The sequence below is a fragment of the Molothrus aeneus genome, chromosome 2 (assembly GCF_037042795.1).
Source record: "Molothrus aeneus isolate 106 chromosome 2, BPBGC_Maene_1.0, whole genome shotgun sequence".
In the NCBI taxonomy this organism is placed as follows: Eukaryota; Metazoa; Chordata; class Aves; order Passeriformes; family Icteridae; genus Molothrus; species Molothrus aeneus.
The window spans coordinates 101,585,090-101,606,658 of record NC_089647.1 but is presented as its reverse complement, the minus strand read 5'-3'; the positions used below and the strand labels follow the sequence as shown (position 1 = coordinate 101,606,658).

The following is a 21,569-nucleotide window of genomic DNA, read 5'->3' as shown; positions in this document are numbered from 1 at the left end:
TGTTCTTATAAAGAAGCCGGGAATTGCCACAGAGTTACGAGAAGCTGATTTTGTCATGATCGTGGGAGATGATTAAGAAAAGAGAAGGAAGTTAAGGATGAACTATTACCCAAACTTCTGACACAGTCTAAATGTGGTCAAAGTCGTGTAAACAACTGGATGGGGGATTCAGCAGGGGAGAAGTTGCGATGGAGCAGAGGGAAGACAAAGGGGTAGCAGCTGCCTCCGCTCCGCGGGCGGTGCGCGGGGGCGCTGCTGCCGGCGAGGGGCGGGCAGGGCAGGAGATAAACGGGGCGCGATCGCCCCGACGGCGCCGCTCCCTCTCAGAGCCGCCGAGGTCGCGGACGGGAGCGGGCGCATTGTCCCGGGAAGGCACGGCGGGGTGGAGCCGGACTCCGCGCTGGGCTGCCCGGGCTGTCTCGTTCGGGGAGGGCGGTGCCCAGCTGAGCCGAGCCCCGCTCCGTGCCGGCCGCCTTCAACGCGCCTCGTCCCGTCTCCGTGCCCGTCCGCCCGGGAGCGGAGAGAAGCGCGGGCAGAGGGGCCGGAACGAGGAGGGAGGGAGGGAGCCGCCTCGCCGGGGGTTTGCCCGGCTGCTCGCTATGGGACGCGGCCCCGCCTGAGCACCTCCCGGCAGCCCCCGCTCCCCTCAGCCCTCGACGCCGCTATGGAGAGCCCCGTGAGCGGCAGCGCGGCCGCGGAGCCGGCGCCCCCCGGCGCGGAGCCGGAGCTGGCGGCCGGGGGCCCGGCGGAGGCGGAGGCGGCGGAGGTGGGCTCGGCAGCCCCGCGGCCGCGCTGCCTGCGGGCCGTGTACGTGCTGAACGACCCGCCCAAGGCGGGCGCCGGGGCGAGGAGCCCCGAGGCCGGGGCGCGGCAGTGCCTGCTGCGAGCCTGCGAGGCCGAGGGAGCCCAGCTCAGCACCGTCAACTTCGGCGAGCTGGACTTCGGCGAGACGGCGGTGCTGGACGCCTTCTACGATGCGGGTGAGCGGGCTGGGCTGAGGCGGGACGCGGGGCGGGGGCTCAGGCTGGAGCCTGCCCTGCGCCGCCTCCCGGGTCGTGCAGGGACGCGGCCGGCGGGGACGGGAGCGCTCGGTGAAGGTGGTGCCGGGGGACAGGGAGAGCGGGGCTCTTGGGAAGGGGTGTGGGAACAGCGAGATGGGTGCGAAGGGATCCTCATGTAATGCGGCCAGCACAGGGAGCAGGAGAAGGTGAGAAAAAAGTTGAGGCTCTTACAGCAGCTCATTGAATCGCCACGGTGCGTTGTCCCAGCAGGACTGTGGATCCTACAGCACCAACCGAGTCTTAAAGAGTAGCCGAGCTCCTGCTGGGGTGGCTTGCTAAGAACCCTCTTCCAGGTCCCAGCCTGATGGGGAGCTTAGAGTGAGACACAGGACAAAGACACACCAGCCTCTGATCTGGCCTGGCCAGAGGCTTCATGTTCACCACTCTCACTCCAGCCTGGATGGTGAAATTGTCTGTGAGCAAAGTCTATGGCTCTGTATTGCTCTGAACAAGGGCCCTGAGGAAGACTTGTGGGTATTGCCCACCCCGTTCAGGTTCCAGCTGGTGACAGGTGTCTGTCAGTTCTAAAGAAAGCTGGTGTCCCTTCTCTACTCAAAAACACCTGGCTGATTTGGCACTATGGCACAGAACTGTGAGCTTTTTGAGCACACATTGGAAGCTTCTGAACCAATAGGTATTATAAACTAATCAAGGTCAGTATGTGGGCATTTTGCTGGCATGCAGACAAACGTTTTTCTCCTATCTGTATGAGCCAGCATAAGGAAATGCCGGAAATTGACAAACTCCAAAATGGAAAGTACTCTAAGTCCATCTTTCACAGTTCATCTTTCATAAGAACTTTGTTTTCCTCATGAGATGTGTTAAAGAATATTTCCTAAAACTTTAGCTGTATTTTAAATTCTCATGTGATTATGAGTCCATTTCATCTCAATAAGTCACCCAAATATTGAGGAACCTCACATCCTTTTTTGTTAGTGTTTTTCCCCAGTCAGAGTTTTTTTTATGTCTCTGCTAGCAAGGTTGACAAGTATGTACTACATTCTTTGTGCATCTTAGTACACAAACACAACCTAGCAATTTCTTTTATAGCCACTCTGAAGGTAAGAATAATGCACTCATCAACACAAAATTATTCCTCTGTTTCTGCTAATAGTGCTATTAATGTATTAGACAGACACCTGCTCTGTGTTGTACTGAGAGTCTGAAACAGCTATTTAAAAGGGGTTCTTAAATCACTGCATTCTGAAGTGAGTGCTTCTTCTCTAGGAATGTGCCCTAACTTTGCAGACTTTTGATTCAAGTCATCTTGTTGGACCAGGATCATTTTATCACTGATTAATACCACTTTGTAATAGTAAGGCCCCTGTTACTGGATACACCTTCAACACTCTTATATCCAGTTGTTTTTTTTTTTCAATTAAAAAGTAATTGAATAGTCCATAATCTGGAATTGTTCCAAAGGAGACTGTTAAAAATAGACTTTTTGTGGATTTCTTTCCTGTAGCAACAATTTGAGATCAGCCATGGGGACAACTTCTTAGGTTGTTAACTACTTAGTAATGCATGCCTAGGATTGCTGGCATCTCTTCAGTTCTTAAGAACACCGTTAAGAATAGGTGTTCATGTGAACACTCCTATGGCTCACAATGAACTTTGTGTTAGGAAGTTCCCATGTGTTTACTTTAAAAAGAAAACAATCTAAAGAAGTTTTATTGCTGCCTGGGTAAGATATTAAGCAGGTGTTTTCCACACTGAAGATATCTCTTACAGTGTATTTTTACTTAATGTAGCTGAGGGGCGGAACCTTGAAAAGCAATTCCCCCTGCTTTGTATCGAGTGATGGGCTCTCTAAGAGGTGCTGGCCTGTTGTCTTCCCTTGGTTTACTAGTGGAACCTTAACCATCTACTAATACTTAATGACTGAGCAGCAAAGACCAAAAGACCATCTCATTGTGAGTAGTATTGATGGCTGTTTGTTAAAAATGTTATCTATTAGCCTTTTTCCCTGACTGTGCCTGAAATTGTAGCCTGTACTCAGCCATTAGAAAACGCCCTCCAAAGTGGTTTATTGACCTTACTTAGTATGAATCTATAAGTACCTTTTGTGACAAAATCAGCAAACTTTAAGGACAGAGTGCCACAAAAAACTTCAACAGAAACCTCTTTCCTGTCTGCAGGCAGATTTTTTAGTAGATGATTTTTCAGTAGAACACTGAGAAAAGTGTTGCAAACCCACTTAAATTCTATAATCAGAGTATATGTGTTTTTTACCTTGAGTGTAGTCATTACTGACTTCCCATAATTTGAAATTTTATTGTGAATGGAAGCATGGCTTATGCCTTTAGTTAGATATTGCAGACCTGCAGGTAATGCAGGTGACCCTGATCTTAAGAAATCACTCAGCTTTCTAAGGTTTTGTTTTGCTAAAGGAGAACTACAGCACTTGTGAAAGCAAACTTAAAAGTCATGAGTTAAAAACTTGGTAAAAGAAAAAAATAAGATTTCTTTGCTCAGTGTGGGCTAGAAACAAGCTGTCAGCAAAGTAATTTATATTTTCCAAAAATGGGCAATGATACCTACCTAATAGAGGAGCAACAAGGATGCCTGCACACATTGACTGTATCTCTGGGAAGAAAAAAAGGTAATATTTTTAAACTAAAACTGGCAAGTAGTGTGAAGCTTTTTTTGCAGAAAATAAAAGAATAAAAGTAATTTTCCCTAGGAACAGTGAGCCTAGGAGCTAATTGAGAATTTTTAGAATTCTTCAGAATTATGCCATGAAGAAAATCAAACTATAGGCACTGTAGTGCATTCATAAACAACTTGAGAGACACAATGAAAAGGTGAGTGTGACTTGGATATAGTGATGTTACAGCTAGAATGATTAATAGCTGCAAAGGATCTTTCTGTTCTGAATGTACTAAGAAAGCAAACATGATGTCAAAGTCAAATGTCTCACCATCTGGAAGGGTGATGTTAGATAGAAAAAATGTAGCTTTTCCTTATCTACTCAAAACTTTATCAAGTCTTAGTGCCTGAAGTACCAGGCAATAGGGTTAAGCTACAGTGTTAAGGGAAGGAGTGTACTAAGTACAGTTATACAGGTTTTGAGTGTTCCCATTTTGGTTTATGAAATCCTGTCTCTGTAGCTGATCATACTTTTCCCTCATGAGGGATGTGCAGCAATCTGTTTTGAGGCTTGGAATATTTCTTTGACCATTTGGCCACAGCATTTAGAAATTATACAGTCAGCAGGATGAAACTCAGCTGAAAGGAAGACAGGCTAGAGAGTGAGTGGTGTACTGAGAAATAGAACTAAATGCTGATCTGAGTATTCCTCTGACAATCCAGGGAACTCTCAGGTAATTTGTGAATATAGGGGAATATTTTGAAGTCTGTTTCTGCTGTTTTGCTGTATGTGAATTTCTCTAATCGATATCTTGTGTTGTAAGGCAGCCCCAAAATGCATGGTGTGATACCTGTCTCTGCAGACTTGTCTTCATCCACAGCCAAGACTTGGGAGTGAGCCTAAACAGAGACTGAAACATGGGTCCTCCTTCCTTCTATACCATAGTTGAACCACTCTTAACCTGATTTTCTTGTCCCTGAAACCCTTTTTCTTTGTGTTACACTGTGAAAGGGGAAGGAGGAAATAAATTTTCTGGATCCTAATTTTCAGGCTCTGGCACCTGCTGGGGGAATCATTGCCTGTTCCTCAGCTGCCTGCCCTGAAACCCTCTAACCTCAGAAGGCCAGTGTCCCCACTTCAGAATTGGCAGGGATGCTTCAGCTTCTTCAGCCTGAGGGCTGAGTGCATCAGGTGCAGTAAACACTTGTCACTGCTTTAGGATAATATACAGCATGGTAACCCATGTAGCTTAGCTGTTGGCACAGCTTCCCTTGCTGACTCTGCTGCAGGGAGTGCAGTCTCTGACAGGAATGACAGGTGAGGGCAATAACTTCTAAACAAACTTCATCATACCTTCCTGCTGCAGTTTATCTTTGCCCCTGGGTGTGACAGGGAGCAGTGGTGGAGTTAAGGGTTAGTGCTATGATGCTTACTTCAGCAGGCAGGGTTTGCTTTTTCTCTGAGGAACACTTAAAATCTTTTCTTTCCTTTCTTTTTCCACAGAGGTCACTCAATGGCTAGGGGTGTATTTGCTTTCAATCTCAAGAGATATATATACCACAGAACACAAAAGTACCAAGAGAAGCAAACCAGCCATCTTTAGAACAGGAAGGTGGTGGATGAGAGGCTGTGCTGGATACTGTGCTGCTTCAGTAAAACAGCAGAGCTGTTGGGACCTGATCTTTTATCTCTGTGTGGTGCTGCGCACCTAGAGTGACTTCAGGTGTCTCCAGCAAAGCTCTGCATTGTGACATCAAACCAAATATTCTGGTAACAAAACCCTTTAATACACCAGTATTGTAGTCCTTTTATATCCAAGCGTGTGAGGCCGGTTTTAAATGACAGTAACAACCATCAGGTCTACATATTACTGTCATAAAACTGTTTAGGTTGGCAGGGACCTTAAAGGTCATCCAGTTTTAACCCCTCTGACATGGGGTTTCACTAAACTAAACACAGGTTTCACTAAACCTGTCCAGACTGCATTGAACACTTCCAGGGATAGGGTATCCACTCTCTGCATAATATGTTTCAGTGTCTTACTATCCTCACAGTCATCTAAATCAGCCCTCTTTCATCTTGAAGCCGTTCCCCTTGCCCTATCACTACAGGCCTTTGTAAAAGGTCCCTCTCCAATTCTCTTGAAGCCTCCTTTAGGTACTGCAAGGTGCTATGAGGTCTCCTCAGAGCCTTTTCTTCTCCAGGCAAAACAGCCCCAACCCCCTTCCTGGGAGATGTGTTCCAGCCCTCTGATCATCTCTTCACAGTCCTCCTGTTGAACCTCTCAAACAGGTCCCCACCCTTGTTTTGCTGGAAACCCCAGAGCTGGATGCAGCACTCCTGGTGGGGTCTCACAAAAGCAGAGTAGATGGGGAGAATCCCCTCCCTTGACTTGCCATCCATGCTGCTTTTGATGAAGTACAGGACACAATTGGACTGATGGTCTCAGAGGTCTTTTCCAACCTAGTTAATCAATTCTGTGATTGATTGATTCTGTGATTCATGCACCTTCATCTTCCTTAGATGGTTTCAAACCTTATATTCTGCATGATACACAACACAAATGGTGTGTTTGTGGTTTTTTTATAACTTACTCTGCAAGTAATATTTTTCACTGTGTGATTATAAGTCAAATTGAGTCTCACTAAATAGACTTAGAAGCTTTTACACCCATTACAAACATTACAAATTACTTCAAAAATTTGAACATGTAAGATTATTCTGAAAAAAGGAACAACTGCATCTATTGAACTGCCTTAGCTCTGAAGACCAATTATTGTCACATGGCTCTTGAAAACACTGCAGTAAAGTGGGTTTTGGTTGTTTGTTTTTAAGATTGTTTAATTTATTTTTTAAAAAATAAAACTCGCAGCATTTTCTGGAATTCTTCATATCAGTGAATGTTCTTCTGATAGAGTTTTTTTTTTCCTCTGATAGGAGGAAAGAACTGTGCTGGCTATTCATACTAGTCTGCAAATTCTAAAGGTCCTTTTATTTATTTATTTTTTTAAGAAGTATATGCAAACGTATTTTTCATGTAGTTTCTAATTTGCTCTGAAGGAATCTACTGTGCCATTTGACTGTGAGATGCTGACAAGCAGATCTCCAGTTCTGCCTTTTGCATTTCAAGTTGACTTTCAGTGACTCCCAGCCCCTCATATCCTTTGCAGTGATTGCATCCTTCCTCAGTCTTGCTGTGCTGTGTGTAGCATGTTCTTCATAGGTGTGAGAATTGTTTCTCTTAGACCTGCAGTCTCAAAATTAGGTTAAACAAAAATAAAGGAAGTGTTTGCTTATGTGGGTTAATTACATTGCTTTAATTTCCATCCTCCATAAAATAGGCAAACTATGGTAGATATGTGGTAGCTCATATTACATTCTGCAGTCATGCTCTTCCTTTATCAGTGTAATCATACATTGCTTTTTTAATTGTTAAATTAACCTTGCACGTCCTAGTTAAAAGGTAAGTAATTAAACACACTTGCACATGCTAGTTAAAAGGTAGCCTTTACAGGCTAGAAAAGGTAAGTTCCTGGTTTGCCTTGAGATAAAGATCTTCTGACTTGTAAGGACTTGTGCAAAACCTAGTTGAGAACTCAAGATATTTTAGTTTCTTCAAGATGGACTTGTGTCAGAGTAGTCAAGAGCTCTTGGCCAAGAACAAGAAGTAGGATACAATGATTATGTGCATGATTATTATTTATTGCTAATTTAATGTCTAAGTACTGTTGTAATTAGGCTGTAAAGCAATATGTAAATAACTATAATCTATTAAAACAGATAATAGTGCAATAGGGTCATGGTCTCTCCAGTTACAAGCTTCAGTGAGACCCCCTTACTTTCTAAACTCAGAGGAGTTTAGGTGTGGCTGGGTCCACTTAGTCTCAGATTTGGTCAACAGTTTATGTCTAAAGGCTTAAAATATAAGCAGGTTTGGCTGGAAAAGTACAGGTCAACAGTCTTTAGCCTTGGAGAGTTCACCATTCCAAAGCAACAAAGCACCTATGCATCTGCTTTTGGATTTTATCTCCACATGTGACTGGATCTTAGTGGTTTTCACTCACTATCAAAAAGTCAGTGTTTCCCATCTTCAGGCTGCAGGCTTCCATGCTGGGAGGAGGCTCCACCTGGAAGCTGCTTGCAGCACCAGGAGACCAGCTGGACCAGTCTCTGCCAGCATTTGATACCCTTCTGCAGGCCAGCGTGCACCAAAGGCATATCTTGAATATCTGAATATCTTGGCTCCCCCATCTCTGGAGTGCATTAATTATGCATTCAGACAGTTCCTCCTGCAATCCTCACCTGGTGTTCCAGTCCTAGGAACAAGCCTCATTGCCATCAGGGACTGCAGAAAGGGGACGGTGTGGGGCTGTGTGTGGAGGTCTCATGCAATGGCCCAACTATCTTCTGTCAGCATCACAAGCCTCAGATTCAAACTCTGACTGCAAACCTGTGTTCTGGAGATACTCAGGGCATGCTAGTGCTTCCATGCATGTCGAGGAGCAAGGGTGTTATGTGGCTAACATTAGACAGCTGAGGTGTGTGTGGGGTCTTTCTTAGGAGGGCTTCAATGTGGTTTGCCACTTGCAGGTGAACTCTGTGAACACAGTAGGCTCTGGTTGCCATGCACTTCAGGAGGGCTGTGAATTGCTTTAGCCTCAGGCTACCTTTGAACAGTAGCAAGGGTGCCTGAGGCTGAGCCAAGAGAGGCCTTGCAGCTGTTGCTTTGTCCTGCCCCCTGGCACAGGCTGGATATAAACAGCGTAGCTCCTGTGTCAGCTGAGGTAAGGGGCATTCAATGAGCAGCCAATGTGTCCAACGTGTCTCAAAGTGTGATTTCACCCCACCTGTCTTCCTTTATAAGTGCTGCACGTATCTTCACCTTTTCCTTGGAGGTTGGGCTGGTTAGAGAAATGTGCCAGGAGCAAAAATTGCATCACTGTTCTCTGCAAAGAGAAGACATGAATTCTGACACAAGTACTGGATCACTGTGTCATGGGAAGCCACTCATGCTTTTTTTATCCTTCGTAGTACTCAGCCTGATGAGGTCAATGATTCTGCTGTGTGTTTAAGGTGGTGGATTTGAAACTTCTCAGCTATTCTTTGGTAATATTTCAGAGCATTTAAAGTTTTGTCTAAGTCAGTAGTTCAACAGCTGTTATGTCTTGGAGTGCAAAGCCCAATGGGATTCACGACTTTAAAACGTGTACCCCAGCTTTTATTACATTGAAGGTAAATGATCCCAGCCTTGGTTAGCACAGTCTTTCTTTAACTGCAGTGGGCTCTGATGACAGGCAGAAATCTGAAATGTAATGAAACAGTAATGACACTGTTAGGACTACATCCCTAGCCTTTTGCTGATGTGGGATGGTACAGCTAAATCCAGCAGTAAGGGAAGTACTTCAGTTGATCACAGCATAACTTTTAGCTGTATCTATTCTAATATATACTGCTTTTATGCTTAAATTGTGTTTTAAAAATCTGCAATATCTCTTTAAAGCAAAACACAAGGAGAAGAATCTTGAAGTGCTTTTTTAACCCTGCTTCAGTATAATCTTATTTTATTTTGCATCATGTTATGGAGGGAGATGTGTCTGGATTCTTTGCATTTTGTGGGCTTTTATTCTGTTCAGTAAAACAACCCTTCATGCACAGAACTGTAGCTCAACCACAGGTGGTCGAGGGCCTCTCAACAATTTGCAAAGTGTTTATCATATGATAGATGTTTACCACATGATTTCTGAACCTTTTGAAGTGTATGCCAAAAATACACTAGTTCTGGAAAACAAACTTCCATCTAAATCAGCATGATAATGAGCTTTCTCTAAAATTCTTCACTTTTCTACTGGTGCTGGCAGTGCTTTCCATGAATAGTAGTACTTTGATGCCTCCAAGCAAGTCAAAAGCAGTGGTAGATTCTGTGAAACTGATTGCAGGGAAAATAACAGGGAAGTTACTTTTTTAAACTTGGGGTAGCGAATTATTTGCCACTTGATTGCTGTCCTTTCTCTCTCCTTCCCTTTAGAATTTTTACAACTATTTAGTAGGCTAGATCAGCCACAAGAAGTTGTGCTGAATCAAGTGTCTTTGCTTTAGTCAGAGAAAAGCTGCAGGATTTTTCTATTGCAGAAAAATATCTGCCCATAATAATTTCACTCAGCTGAAGATAGCTGCATTAACTCCACTGTTGCTGCCTTTCACTCAGAAGCTGAAGAAAGAAATTTCTTTCTGCTAATTTGTGTGTTGAGGGAGACATTCGTTGTTAGTTTTGCCTTTGCTTGGAGAGTGGCAAGGTGAAACTGAGGTTGGGAACTGGTAAATGAAAACAGTACAAGGCTGTATTCTGTCTGTGTGTTGCTTTCTAACAGTCATTGCTGTTGTGCTAATCTTAGTAGATAATAAAAATTTGCAGGAGAAAAGCTAATGTTTACAATTGTGTTACTGTTTGGTTCTGGGCTGCCTCACTTAGCAGAGCTTCTGTGTGCACAATCCTGTTTCACACAGTAACTGTCAGCTTTTATCAGCATCACCTCAGCCTTCTCTGGAACTGAGATATGTGTTTCAGTTATTTTCTTTGCCAATGGATGTTTGGTATGCTTCAGTCTTTTTAAGCCCAGTTTGAAAAGAGGACATGATTACCAAGCTCAAAGCCAGGCACTGTGCTTGTTTTTACTACTGCTTTTTATGGGGCTTAAGATAACTGACAAGTTTTGGGGTGTTGTCAGCTGGAGAAAGTATTCAAATCAGAATGAAGTCTGAAAATGGTTGAGATGGATTTCTTGATTTCATGATAATTAAATTGTGGAACTGATAAACTTAGCTTTTTGCTTATTATAGTAACAAACCCAGGTAAGTCTTCATGTTGTTTTGGAAAAACCAGAAACTGTCTTGACTTTCTGGCTTGTGATCAAGTCAAAAAATAATGGCTGGTTATTTTAAATTTTTTTTTAACCTTTAATGCCTCTTCAGATTCCTAGTTTTGCAGTAGTGACTCTGTGATGATATAGTACAAATTCAGAGGAGAATAACACATTAATTTCCATAAGCTTGGGTATTTTGGACAATTTTAAAGATGAATATTCAAAATTTTGCATCTTAAATCTAAACTTTCTTGCATCCTCTTACCATGACAAGGTACAGGTTAGCCTGGAGATGTTAGTGGATGAGAAACTTGACGTGGCCCAGCCCCCCAGAGAGCCAGCTGCATTCTGGGGTGCATGCAAAGTGGTGGGGCCAGCAGGGAAAGGAGGGAATTCTCTCCCTCTGCTATGATGAGAATCCCTGCAGCTCTGGGGGACCCAGCATAGGAGGGATGTGGACCTGTTGAAAAGAGTCCAGAGGAGGCTGTGAAGATGATCAGAGGGCTGGAGCACCTCTCCCATGAAGACAGACTGAGAGGGTTGGGGCTGTTTAGCCTGGAGAAGAGAGGGTTCTGGGGAGACCTTCTGGCACCTTGCAGTGCCTAAAGAGGGCTGCAAGAGAGCTGGAGAGGGACCTTTTACAGGCTTGTAGTTAGGCCAAGAGGGAATGGCTTCAACCTAAAATGGGGCAGGTTTAGATTTGATATAAGTAAGAAATTCTTTACTGTGAGGGTGGCAAGGCCCTGGCACAGGCTGCCCAGAGAAGATGTGGGTGCCCCATCCCTGGAAGTATTCAGGGCCAGGTTGGATGGAGCCTTGAGAAAGCAGGACTAGTGGAGGTGTCTCTGCCCATGCCAGAGGGGTTGAAACTGGATGACCTTTAAGGTCCCTTCCAGCCTAAACCATTCCATGTTTTTGAGGTGGAAAATGCTGGAGACCATGTTTGGAGGTGTGTTGCAAAGTCACAATTTCATGTGGAAGTACTAATATTTGGAAGTACTAATATTCCTCTGATTCTATAGAGATCTTAGGGAATAGGTTCATCTGCTTAATATTCTCTGTCTACATGCTGGAATTTATAGAATTATGTATGTGCTGTATTTATAGAATACTTAAAGACTAAGTAGATAATGGCTATGACTCTAGAAAGACCAGCTTCTACTAAAATTCTAGATTTTATTGATCTCTACATACTGTCTTGAAATTGATTTCTCTCATTTTTTTAATGGAAGCTTCCAATTTTTTAAATTACAGCATTGAGTGGTACATCAGGACTTTTTCAGTAGCACATGCAGTCTTTTAGACTGGCACGTAAAGCTTGTACTGTTTACAGGAAAGATAAAAATAGCAGAGAGGATCCACATCTGCCCAGCATCCGGAGTGTTATATCAAGGACTCAGTATCTGTATGTGAGTGCAAGTCTCTTGGCTCACAGATGATGCCCTGGCTTTATGCAAACTTTATCTGCATTTGCACTTTAATAATACTGCCTTTCCTCAATTAACTTTTTTTCTGTGCATAACTTACTGTGCTTTATGTGGGTCCTAAATGACAGTATGGGAGTCCATCAACATAAAGAAGAAATCTATGATATAGTTATGAGGTGGAATATCTCCCTTTGGTACGTAAAAATTCCCAGTGCTAATGATGGAGACATCTCTTGATATTTGTTTTTAAGAAACATGTTTGGGAAAAATAAGAGACTCAGACTAAGAAAGTTTCACTTTTTTAATTTGCTATATATTTAAATAAAGAAAGGAATGAGGTCTTAGTTTAACCCAGACTTATGAGCTTTAGTGTACTGAAACTTTTTTCTATTTGAGTTCCTTCTATTTTGTTTACTTTTCTTCTTATTATATTTCTTTGATAATAAGATAAAGATCAGCATAATTTTACTTCTCCATTTTTTTTAATATATGTTGTTGGCCAGTGTGTGACCTGTGGGAGATGTGCAGATTTAGCAGGTTTTTTATGTTCCCTAGCCAAGGTATTCAACATTAAATGATGAGTGATTCTCAAATGGTTTAGTTTGGATAAATGTCTGAAAGGTTGAAGCTTATCTAACCTGCTTGGCCTAAAAATTGATTTGACTGCAGCTGGGGAGAAAGGGACAATGTTCATTGTTGAATTTCATACTCCCTTTAATTTCACTTAGGCCAGGTTATCCAGTTATGTAACCGTTTTGTTTTCCTGTACTTCATTCCCTTTGATGACCCAGTGTAGGAAGTGCAGAGGCGCAGGAGAAGTTAAATAAAGTTCACCTTTCTCATTCCACATACCCACCTCCCCTCCAATTGCAGGCAAGGTTCAAATGAGGTTCAGGCTTGGGGTGTTTTTTCTGTGTGCTCTCTGGGGCTGCGTGGCTCCAGTCTAGAGCACTGCAGTGGAAATGGTTTCGTGTGAGCCTTGGCACACTGCTAGTGCGGCAGGCAAGTGTGAACTGCCTGCTTTTAATTTACTCTGCTGTTTCTTTTCTTCTCTGATACTAAATAGGGCAGAAAAATGTCCTGTAGAATTAGTAGGTTCTTTGGCTTGTGGAAAAAAAATTAGGAAAAAGTTATTCTTAATGACTTGGCATAGTGAAAAGTATGCATGATGTGAGACAGTTACTCATTATGTCAGTCTGACATCTATATCAAAATTTCTAATATACTGAGAGTATATAAACAGGGAGAATTATTGAACAGGTGTTTTCAGATCATCTGTGACTGATAAGTGTTTTTTTCAGTGTTCTGGATACACAGATTTAAAGCAAGAAATGAGCAACCTCTGGAATCTTCATTTGTCTTCATCCGTGAACAGAAAACTAAGGAGACAAATGTGGATTATTCAAATACTCTTTGAGAAGTTTAAAATGCCGCTTCTTTACTATTCATTTGTGTATAAAGGTTGAATGAAAAATGGAAATACCTGTCTTTTTGAGGTGTGAACCAGGCATACTGATTGTTCTGTAGATGCTTAGCTATTTTGCAGGTGGAAGACTGCAGATGTTGAATCAGAGACTATTCAAGTTCTAAGTCATACCAAGGTACAGTAGGATGATAGAAGTGAATTGCTTAGGTAAACTATTAGAAATTTTCTTCTCTCTGAAGGCATTTGGTTTGTTACCAAGTACATTTAAAATGAGGGCTCTGTTTTTCAAAATCACTGTTTCTGTTTCAGTGGGGTATTTTTTTTTCCTTCAAAAACTCAGAATCTTAATAAGTGCATGGTCAACAAGCCCCTCTCTGAAATCCCAGTTTAGGTGACTGGGCTAGCATCACACAGCAGCTGTGGGGTAGGAAGAAGCAGGTGTGGAATTCAGTTTCACAGGCAAGCATTCAGCTGCTTAAGCCATGGTAATGCCCTTTTTATTCCTGCAATGTTGTCAGCCTCTCTCATGGTGTTATTGCTTAAGTCAGCAGCCAGTGAGGCTGATGGGAACTGCTCTGTTCCTCACGTACCCTGCAGTCACTGGTGTGCCCTGAGCTTTTCTCATGGAGTAATCCCAGCAGGAGCTAAACACCACTCACTCAGCCACTTCCTCACCAGCAGGCTTGGAGAGAGAACTGGAAGAGTAAAAATGAAACAACTCGTGGGTTGAGAAAAGGACAGAAAAAGCAAAAGTTGCTTGTGTTGTGTTATTGGCACCAAGGCCAGTTCAAGCTGGGTCACTGCTGCACTTGCACTGCTTCTTGTAAGGCTTCTCCTCCAGTGGTTCCTGCTGTTGTAAGCATTTTTTATGACATGCAACTCATGGTTCCAGCCATGTAAAGATATGTCTATTAAAATCTGCACCCCTGTGGACCAGACCATAGGGTTTAAAATGGTGATGAAAAAAAGAAAAAGAAAATTTACTCTATCTCACCCAAGATCAGCACAGCTGTGTTTAAAGAAGTTTATTAGAATTTTAAGATTCTTCAGTGTATTTTAACAATAGTTAGGTAGCCAGCATCACTATCAGTCTGCAATAGAGTACTTCACAGTATATATAAAGGAAGGATTGTTTATCCTGAAACTTGTAGTGATTAATAGCTTTTGCTTTTCACACTATACATGGTCAAGTGATTGATGTCAACCTGAAATAGCAAATTGCTTTAATTTGTTTTTTTCCCATTTTACTTGTGATGGGTGCATGTTTACGAGGTTTAAATAACAGTAATTTTTAAATGTAAATACTTCATTTTGGCACTCATGAAATATGATTATAATTCAGTAGGAATGATTCTAAAAGATGTATACCATCTCAACCTAGAGAGACTATTTACAGAACTGGATTTTTAAGTTACAGATGCAAATGTCTTTTGTTACACAATATATAAAAAGTGAGTTGTCCTGAAATTAAGTGTTTGGCTGCTATTTCTTTCAATTGTTGTTAGTTTGCCAGTTTCTTCAAGTACTTTACCAGGACAATACTGTGAAGCTGGTAGCTGATACCACTCACAGGACTGATTAGCTACAGTGACAGAACTTCTGTCTGCTACTCAGTGCTAGCACTGAGTTAGCCAGAAATTTCCAAGTTAAAGATAGGTTGATGGATAAGAGGAGAACAGGACAATGAGAGAGAGACTCAGAGACAGTGGATCATGTGAAGGAGGTAGGAGTTGCAGGTAGCCATAAGCATTCATCTCTCTGAGCTACAAAGCCACTGAAAAGGCTGATGCAAGCAATGAGATCTCTCTCAGTTCCTAACCTGGGATCTTGAACAGTGTAGTTTTACAAGAAATGGTATAAATATTGATCTCTTGAGCATGTCACAACTCCTATAATGTATTTTTTACCAATTTGTAGATCTTGGCAGCATCCACCTGATATGATTGTGGTTTGTAACTAAAGATCTGTGACTGTGGTCCCAGAATGGGTACATTTCTGCAATCCTTCCTCCAGGAAGCGAGGCTGTGTAAGGAGGTCTGTGCTGTGAGTTTCCAGAGAGTGTGTGTGGACATTATCTTTTTGACTTCAACCTCTCACACTACTGTGAGTTAACTCCCTCAGACTTGAGGCTGTGTTGTTCCTGGGACCTCACAAGCTATGGTATGAAAGGAAAAAAAATTAAATAAATAGAAGGTTAAGTCTATTACTAGCTTTCATATTAATGACTTTGCCTTGCAGGCAAATGCAATGCTTATATTTGGCTTGAAGGTATTTTTGCTGAAAATTTAACTCATTTGTAAACTTCATCCACAGGCAGGGAGGTTATAGTCAATGCTTCAATGTAATTAAACAGGTTCTATGAGTAAGAGAAAGGACTCTGGGCTGAGATAGTACATGCACAAACACCTCTTAAAGAACAGTCATCCCCACAGTTGTATGACAGTGAGTGCCAAAACAAACAACATTGTAAACTGGGACTCACAAATGAGCTTCCAATTTATGGAAAACTCGAGGAAGAGTTAGGTGTTTGAGAGATCCCTGGAAATCTTAGGTGAGGATTTGAATAGTCACAGTCCTTCCTCTCTCACAGGTAGAGAGAGTGTGAGTAAGGTACTGATGAGAAAGATCTATAATCCTTCTCCACTGGCCATTTTGTTGGTTGACTGGTGGGAACACATCCAGGGGAGCATCTGCTAAGATGATATAATTCTTGTCTGGAATGCCTTAGTGGTTAATGAAATCCTTCAAAGCAGAGCTGTGAGGCTCTGTGGAAGGGGCAGTGAACACCTTCAGTGTGGGTGTCTGCAGTTGCTTGGCCTCCCCTCGTGGGCAGTGGAGAGAAACTGGCACTTCTGGGCTGCACTTCATCTCCTGAAGCTGGCTTCTGACAGATCAGGGGAATGGGGCTGGAAAAGTGCTTTTGCTCTCTCTGCGCTGACAATGGAGGCAGTGACAACAGGCTCATCTGAGACCAAACATCTCCCTTGTGACTCTGAGCAGAACTGCCCAGAACTTCGCTTTGGAACAAGCAGCATTTCATGAGGCTAAGAGGAGGTACTTCAAACAGCTTCACCCCTCTGACAAATTTCTGATTTGGTGTTTGAAGACTGCTTAATTTGGCATGAGAAGATGTTTAACAGTGGCCAGAAAAATAAGTTCTCCGATGCAGTCTCAAAATGACACGAGTTGGTTTTAATTAAATCTCTTAAAAGAAAAAAGAAAGAAACAAAACCCAACAACCTGAAGCAAAGACTGGTAAAGTTAAAAAGGACTGAAAGCCAAGCTTTGTCATGGAAAATATTAAGCAATTTGTAAGTCTAGGCATGTACTGTTTACAGTGAATTATATATTTCCTAACTTCTGAAATTCAACATTTCAAGAAGAGTTCTTTGAGGATTAGGTCTTTGTTTCCTTCTTTGCCTAAACTGCCAACTGTAAAAAACAAAGACCAAAAATTTCATAAGTTATGCTATCATCTGAGAGAGGTTATTTTCAGGTGTTTCCAATCATACAATATTTTTCTTCTTCATACTTTTGCAAAGCATTAAAAACACATTCTGAGCTTGGATGCCTCTGTATTACATTAACTGCATTACTTTTCTTCCCATGTCAGTTCTTGTGGGTGCTGGTTGTATTCTGATTTGGCAGAGTCTGAAAGACTCTCCCTGAAGATCTGTTAAAGAAATAATAAGCATAAGCATTCTGTTGGCACGATTTTTACTTTTCTGGATCAGTAGAATTGCCCTGTTCTTTTAATGCAGTGTCTTGCCCTGTTTGAAACTTAGTTTTGCTGTGAATTTATTAGTATTTAAGAAGTATCAAAAATGTTAAAGCTTTTGCTGTCAAAGGTTTTTGGAACAGTCCTTGTTTCCATGTAACAGAATAGTTCCTAAAATGCAATTTCAGGGCAAAAATTTGAAAAGCTTTAGATAATGTATCTAATGAATAAGAAAACCCCAAATCATAAAAATAAATGAGAGCTTGGGCTACAGATCAATTCCTAGAACTGGCAGTGTTGCTCACCTGCTGTAATTTGTTCTGTTCCTCTCAACTAAAGTGTAGTCTCTTGGGTGATGTAATTTTTGGAACCGACATTTAGCTATTAGGGAATGTGTATTAATTATAAATATGGCACAAATACTTTGTTGTGTTTTAGAAAAATGAGTTGTTTTAGATACTAGTTTCCCTGAGTTACAATAAATGCCACTGAAGCATGAGAAATATGTTCTAATTCTATTTTTAGTGTGTGTTCCGTGTACCAGAGGACAGATGAAAGATGCAGTATCTGTAAAGTAACACCACAGCACTAACATGATTTCTGGCTGCAATGTTCAGGTCTGAATGTAACCCTATTGTGGAGTTGTTTGTATGAAAGGGGGGTTTTGTACAGAATTACAAAAGCCAGAGACAAGCATTGGCCCCTCAGTCTTAGCTGTTCTGTTGTTTTGCATGGTTGTCTGATTTTCACAGTATCATCTGAGGGTTGATTTTGCTGGATAGGAATTGCCAGTGAATGTTATAATGTACATACTAAGATAGCCTAAGACTAAAATTTTCAAATGTTGCCAAAGCTAGAATTTGAAATCAAAAGGACAGAAGATTACAGGTGAGAACTGATCTCAAGGACAAGAAGTTTCTCTCCTAGTTATGATTCCACTAAATATTTAGTATAAATATAGGTTTTGTCTTCTTTATCTACATTAAAGTGCTGTCAGGCTCTGTGTACATGGTGCTGTACTGATTGAATTCATCACTAGTTTTGCTCCATGTGCTACATATGCCTCTGTTTTTGATAAACTGTATTATTCTGTTTTTTGCTTCTTTGCACTTCACATTTCACCACCTGCAGCACAGCTGTCCAAAAAGTATTTTTGGAGTACTGTGGAGTATTGTGCCATTTCAGGCCACTGGGGGTTCTTCCAGGGCTTTCACTGGAAGCTGAATGAGGCACTCCTGTTATCTGTACAGAAAAAGTGTTCCAGCTTTCTTACCTCCACTTTCAGACTGTTGGCACTACAGCTTTTCTTGGTAAGTTTTAACCATTCTGGTGCTTTAAAACCTGCATTATTTCAGCTTTTTGTGCCGGGAGTTGAGAGGATTGAGTTTGAGTATTCCAAAGTTTTCATGTGCACAGGCAGGAGGAGCTGCCTTGCTGGGCCACATGAAAGGACTTTCTAGCATCACACAAATGCTATGGTTAGAAGCACATTCAGTTGTCAGCTGTTTCTCCTCCTCCTCTTCCTCCTCCTCTACACGGATGTGTCTGCTTTCCACACAAAGCCCAGCTGGCCCACTTTGCTTACCACAGCTGTTCCCAGAATTGTCTCTGGAGGTGGGATGTTGCCAGTGTTGATGTGTTGTGTGTTAAGTGGAGCAAAGCAATCATTTGAATTGCTACAGTTAGTAATGCTTCTGGGTGGTGGAAAGGCTCATGTGAAAAATTTCAAGTTTTTTTTGTTTCCTAGTAATAGCAGAGCTCAGGATTTGCCTGGTCCTTTCAGGAAAGTTATTTAACAGCAGACTTTCCTTAGTCAAGAATGCTGCTGCTCAGCTAATATGTAGTTCATCTTCAGCACTCTGCATTCCCATTCATTGAGCAGAGCAGTTTCCCAGGGAAGGATGTGAAACTGGCTTCCAGAGCAAGATTTGACACATAAAAAGAGGAAATGCAAAGGAGAGGTATGACTTTCCCCTCTGTGCTTGTGGTTCTAAGACTGCTGGCTTTTATAATTGTTAGGTACTACATGGTTGCCTTCCATATTGCTTGGTGGGAGGAGAAGTGACACATTTTGGGATGTGCTGGCCTTTCTCTTTAGTAAATCACTTTATAACATAAAGCCTGTTGCAGATGTAATGCCACAAATAAGTAAAAATCAAATGACAGTCTCAGTCTGGGAACAAAAATTAGAGGTGTTGCTCTATTTTTTTAAAACAGCACAAGTCTGAAATTACCACTTTACAACACTTCTTGTGTTTTCCTGAGCAACCAGACAAACCATGGAAAAGCACCTTTCAGAAATTTTGCCCCTTGATGCCCAGGTTTTCAGAATTCCCAAAACACTTGACAAATCCATTAAAGCTGTGAAAAGTAAGATATAACTTTAAATTTAGATTTTGTTTCATTTTATAGTGTATGGATAATGTACTAGAACTGGAATTCTCTGTGTTATCTTCTCAAGATAACAATAAATTTAAAATAGTGAATTAAAAATTATTTGGCCAGTATTTAAGTTTTTTTTCCTCCAATTTGTGGTTGGTGTCATTAATAAAACCTGATAATGTCGCTTTTTTCCAGTGCTTACTATATGTGAACAGAAAGAAAACTTTTTTCCCACACTAATATGAGGAATCATACCTAATTTAATTCTTATTTTTCCTGTCCTTTGAAGCACTTCCTTTTGCCTGTGAACTAAACACCCTTTCAAAGGAAGTGCCCTCTGTGCATCAAAAGGTTTCAGACATCCAGTGTGCATGCTTGTGTTTCCTGTGCTAAGGTAGCAGTAGGCTGGAATTTGCAGTCAGGGCTCCAGCCACTCCAGGACTCTTTTGCAAAAGTTGCAGCTTATAAAACAATTTTCTTTTTAAAGGTGCTTTCTAAGCAATTTCTGAACTATTACAGTTAATTTTAATTTTAATTAATTAATTAATTAAAATTAAATTTAATTTTTTTTTGTTTTAATCTACAAGAAGCTAAGTGTAGCCTGAAATATATGAAGTTGTTTTTAAAATGCTGTTTAATGTGATTATAACATACACAAATCTATATTGCAGGACAAATCATTACTGATTTGTTGGTTTTTGTTTTTATTACCAATTCTGGCCCTGTAGCAAACCAGTAATGTTAGTAAAGTTCATGCTATAATATTGCAAACTTGAAAAGTTGAATTGAAATACCAGAAGTTCCTAAATTTAAAAATAGAGCTTTGTCTCCTGAGTCTTTCAGCTTCTAAGGCAATATCTGGGTTTTATTTGGTGCTGTAGATTGTAATTGGAACAATATTTTCTCTGAGAAAATTAAGCAAATTTTTACAGGATACCATGATTATAAAGCAGTAAGATTTAAATGAAACTTGATTCATTATGAGAGCCATAATATCATCAGAAATGTTGACAGTATTTTTACACTTACTTTGGCTTGTGCCTAGAATCTAATGGAGGGCACTGACACTTTGCTGGTACAACAAACTGTGCTGAAAAATCACCCCAACAGTTCTGTTAGTAGTTGCTACAAATGTGCTTTATTACCTTGAGCTTCCCAGTTTCTTCCCAGTTAATAGGGGGTATATTAAAGTTAGGAGTGGTGTGCATTTTGTTTTAGCTGAAGGGGAAGCTGCAAAGGGTTCATGGTTTTCAGATACACCAAGTTTTACAATAATTATTTCCCTGTGAAAACTTTGGTATTGTCTTCTTTAAAGAGCTGTGCAGAAATCAAAATCAATGGGTATCCTGAATTATGGATTTTAATTTCTTTTTCTTTAGGAGTATTGCTGTTCTTCTGAAGAATTTGGCAGTTTTCTTCACTGGTTTTCAAGGAATTACATAATTTTTTATTTATTAACTATGATGCAAGTAGCCAATCAACTGAAGCAATAATAATGTAAAGGTTCATAATTTGCAGGATGCTAGTGAATAGCAAAGGGCTGAATTCTGCATTTCCCTCCAATAAGATTTCTATTATCACATTGTTTGGGGGTGTATTTGAAATCTGTTATGTATAGAAAGGTTCCAAATGCTGAAAAATAATGAATCCAAAATAATGGAGTAAGGTTCTTGCTCTGCACATTGATAAGGCTGGATGGAGGTGAGTCTTAGATTAGAAGTTGAAAGCAGTGCAGACTTTTTCTTCTCTTAGGCTTCCCAGATTCTATTTAACTATCAGCATATTGCAGGCTATTTCTTCATTTTCTTCTGTTTATTACTTTTTAACTTACAGATCCCAAAATCTGACACCAAAATTGTCCTTTTGGTTTTGCTAACAACTCCATAAATCATAAAAAAGCCATGTGAAGACTTGTGATTTATTTAGATCATTAATTGTATGATGTCTTCGGGTGGATTTCCAAATAGAGAAATAAGTCCCCTGGTCTTAATCTGTTTAATAATGTTTTCCATGTTGAATTATTTATTAGTTTCATAGTCTCCTATTTTACCACAGTTAATGATCTCTAATCTTCATTTCAGTTGTCACAGTTATTTGTCTCTTCT

At 41.1% G+C, this 21,569-nt stretch overlaps 1 protein-coding gene across 1 annotated transcript in view; it reads left to right on the top strand.

The window, feature by feature from the left end:
* Positions 1 to 664: 664 nt before the first annotated feature.
* MAP3K15 (mitogen-activated protein kinase kinase kinase 15) overlaps positions 665 to 21,569 on the top strand; it is an 80,529-nt gene continuing 59,624 nt past the window's right edge. The window contains exon 1 of the mRNA XM_066571646.1: positions 665 to 980. Coding sequence (XP_066427743.1) covers positions 665 to 980 — 316 coding nt within the window. The remainder of the gene's footprint in view (positions 981 to 21,569) is intronic.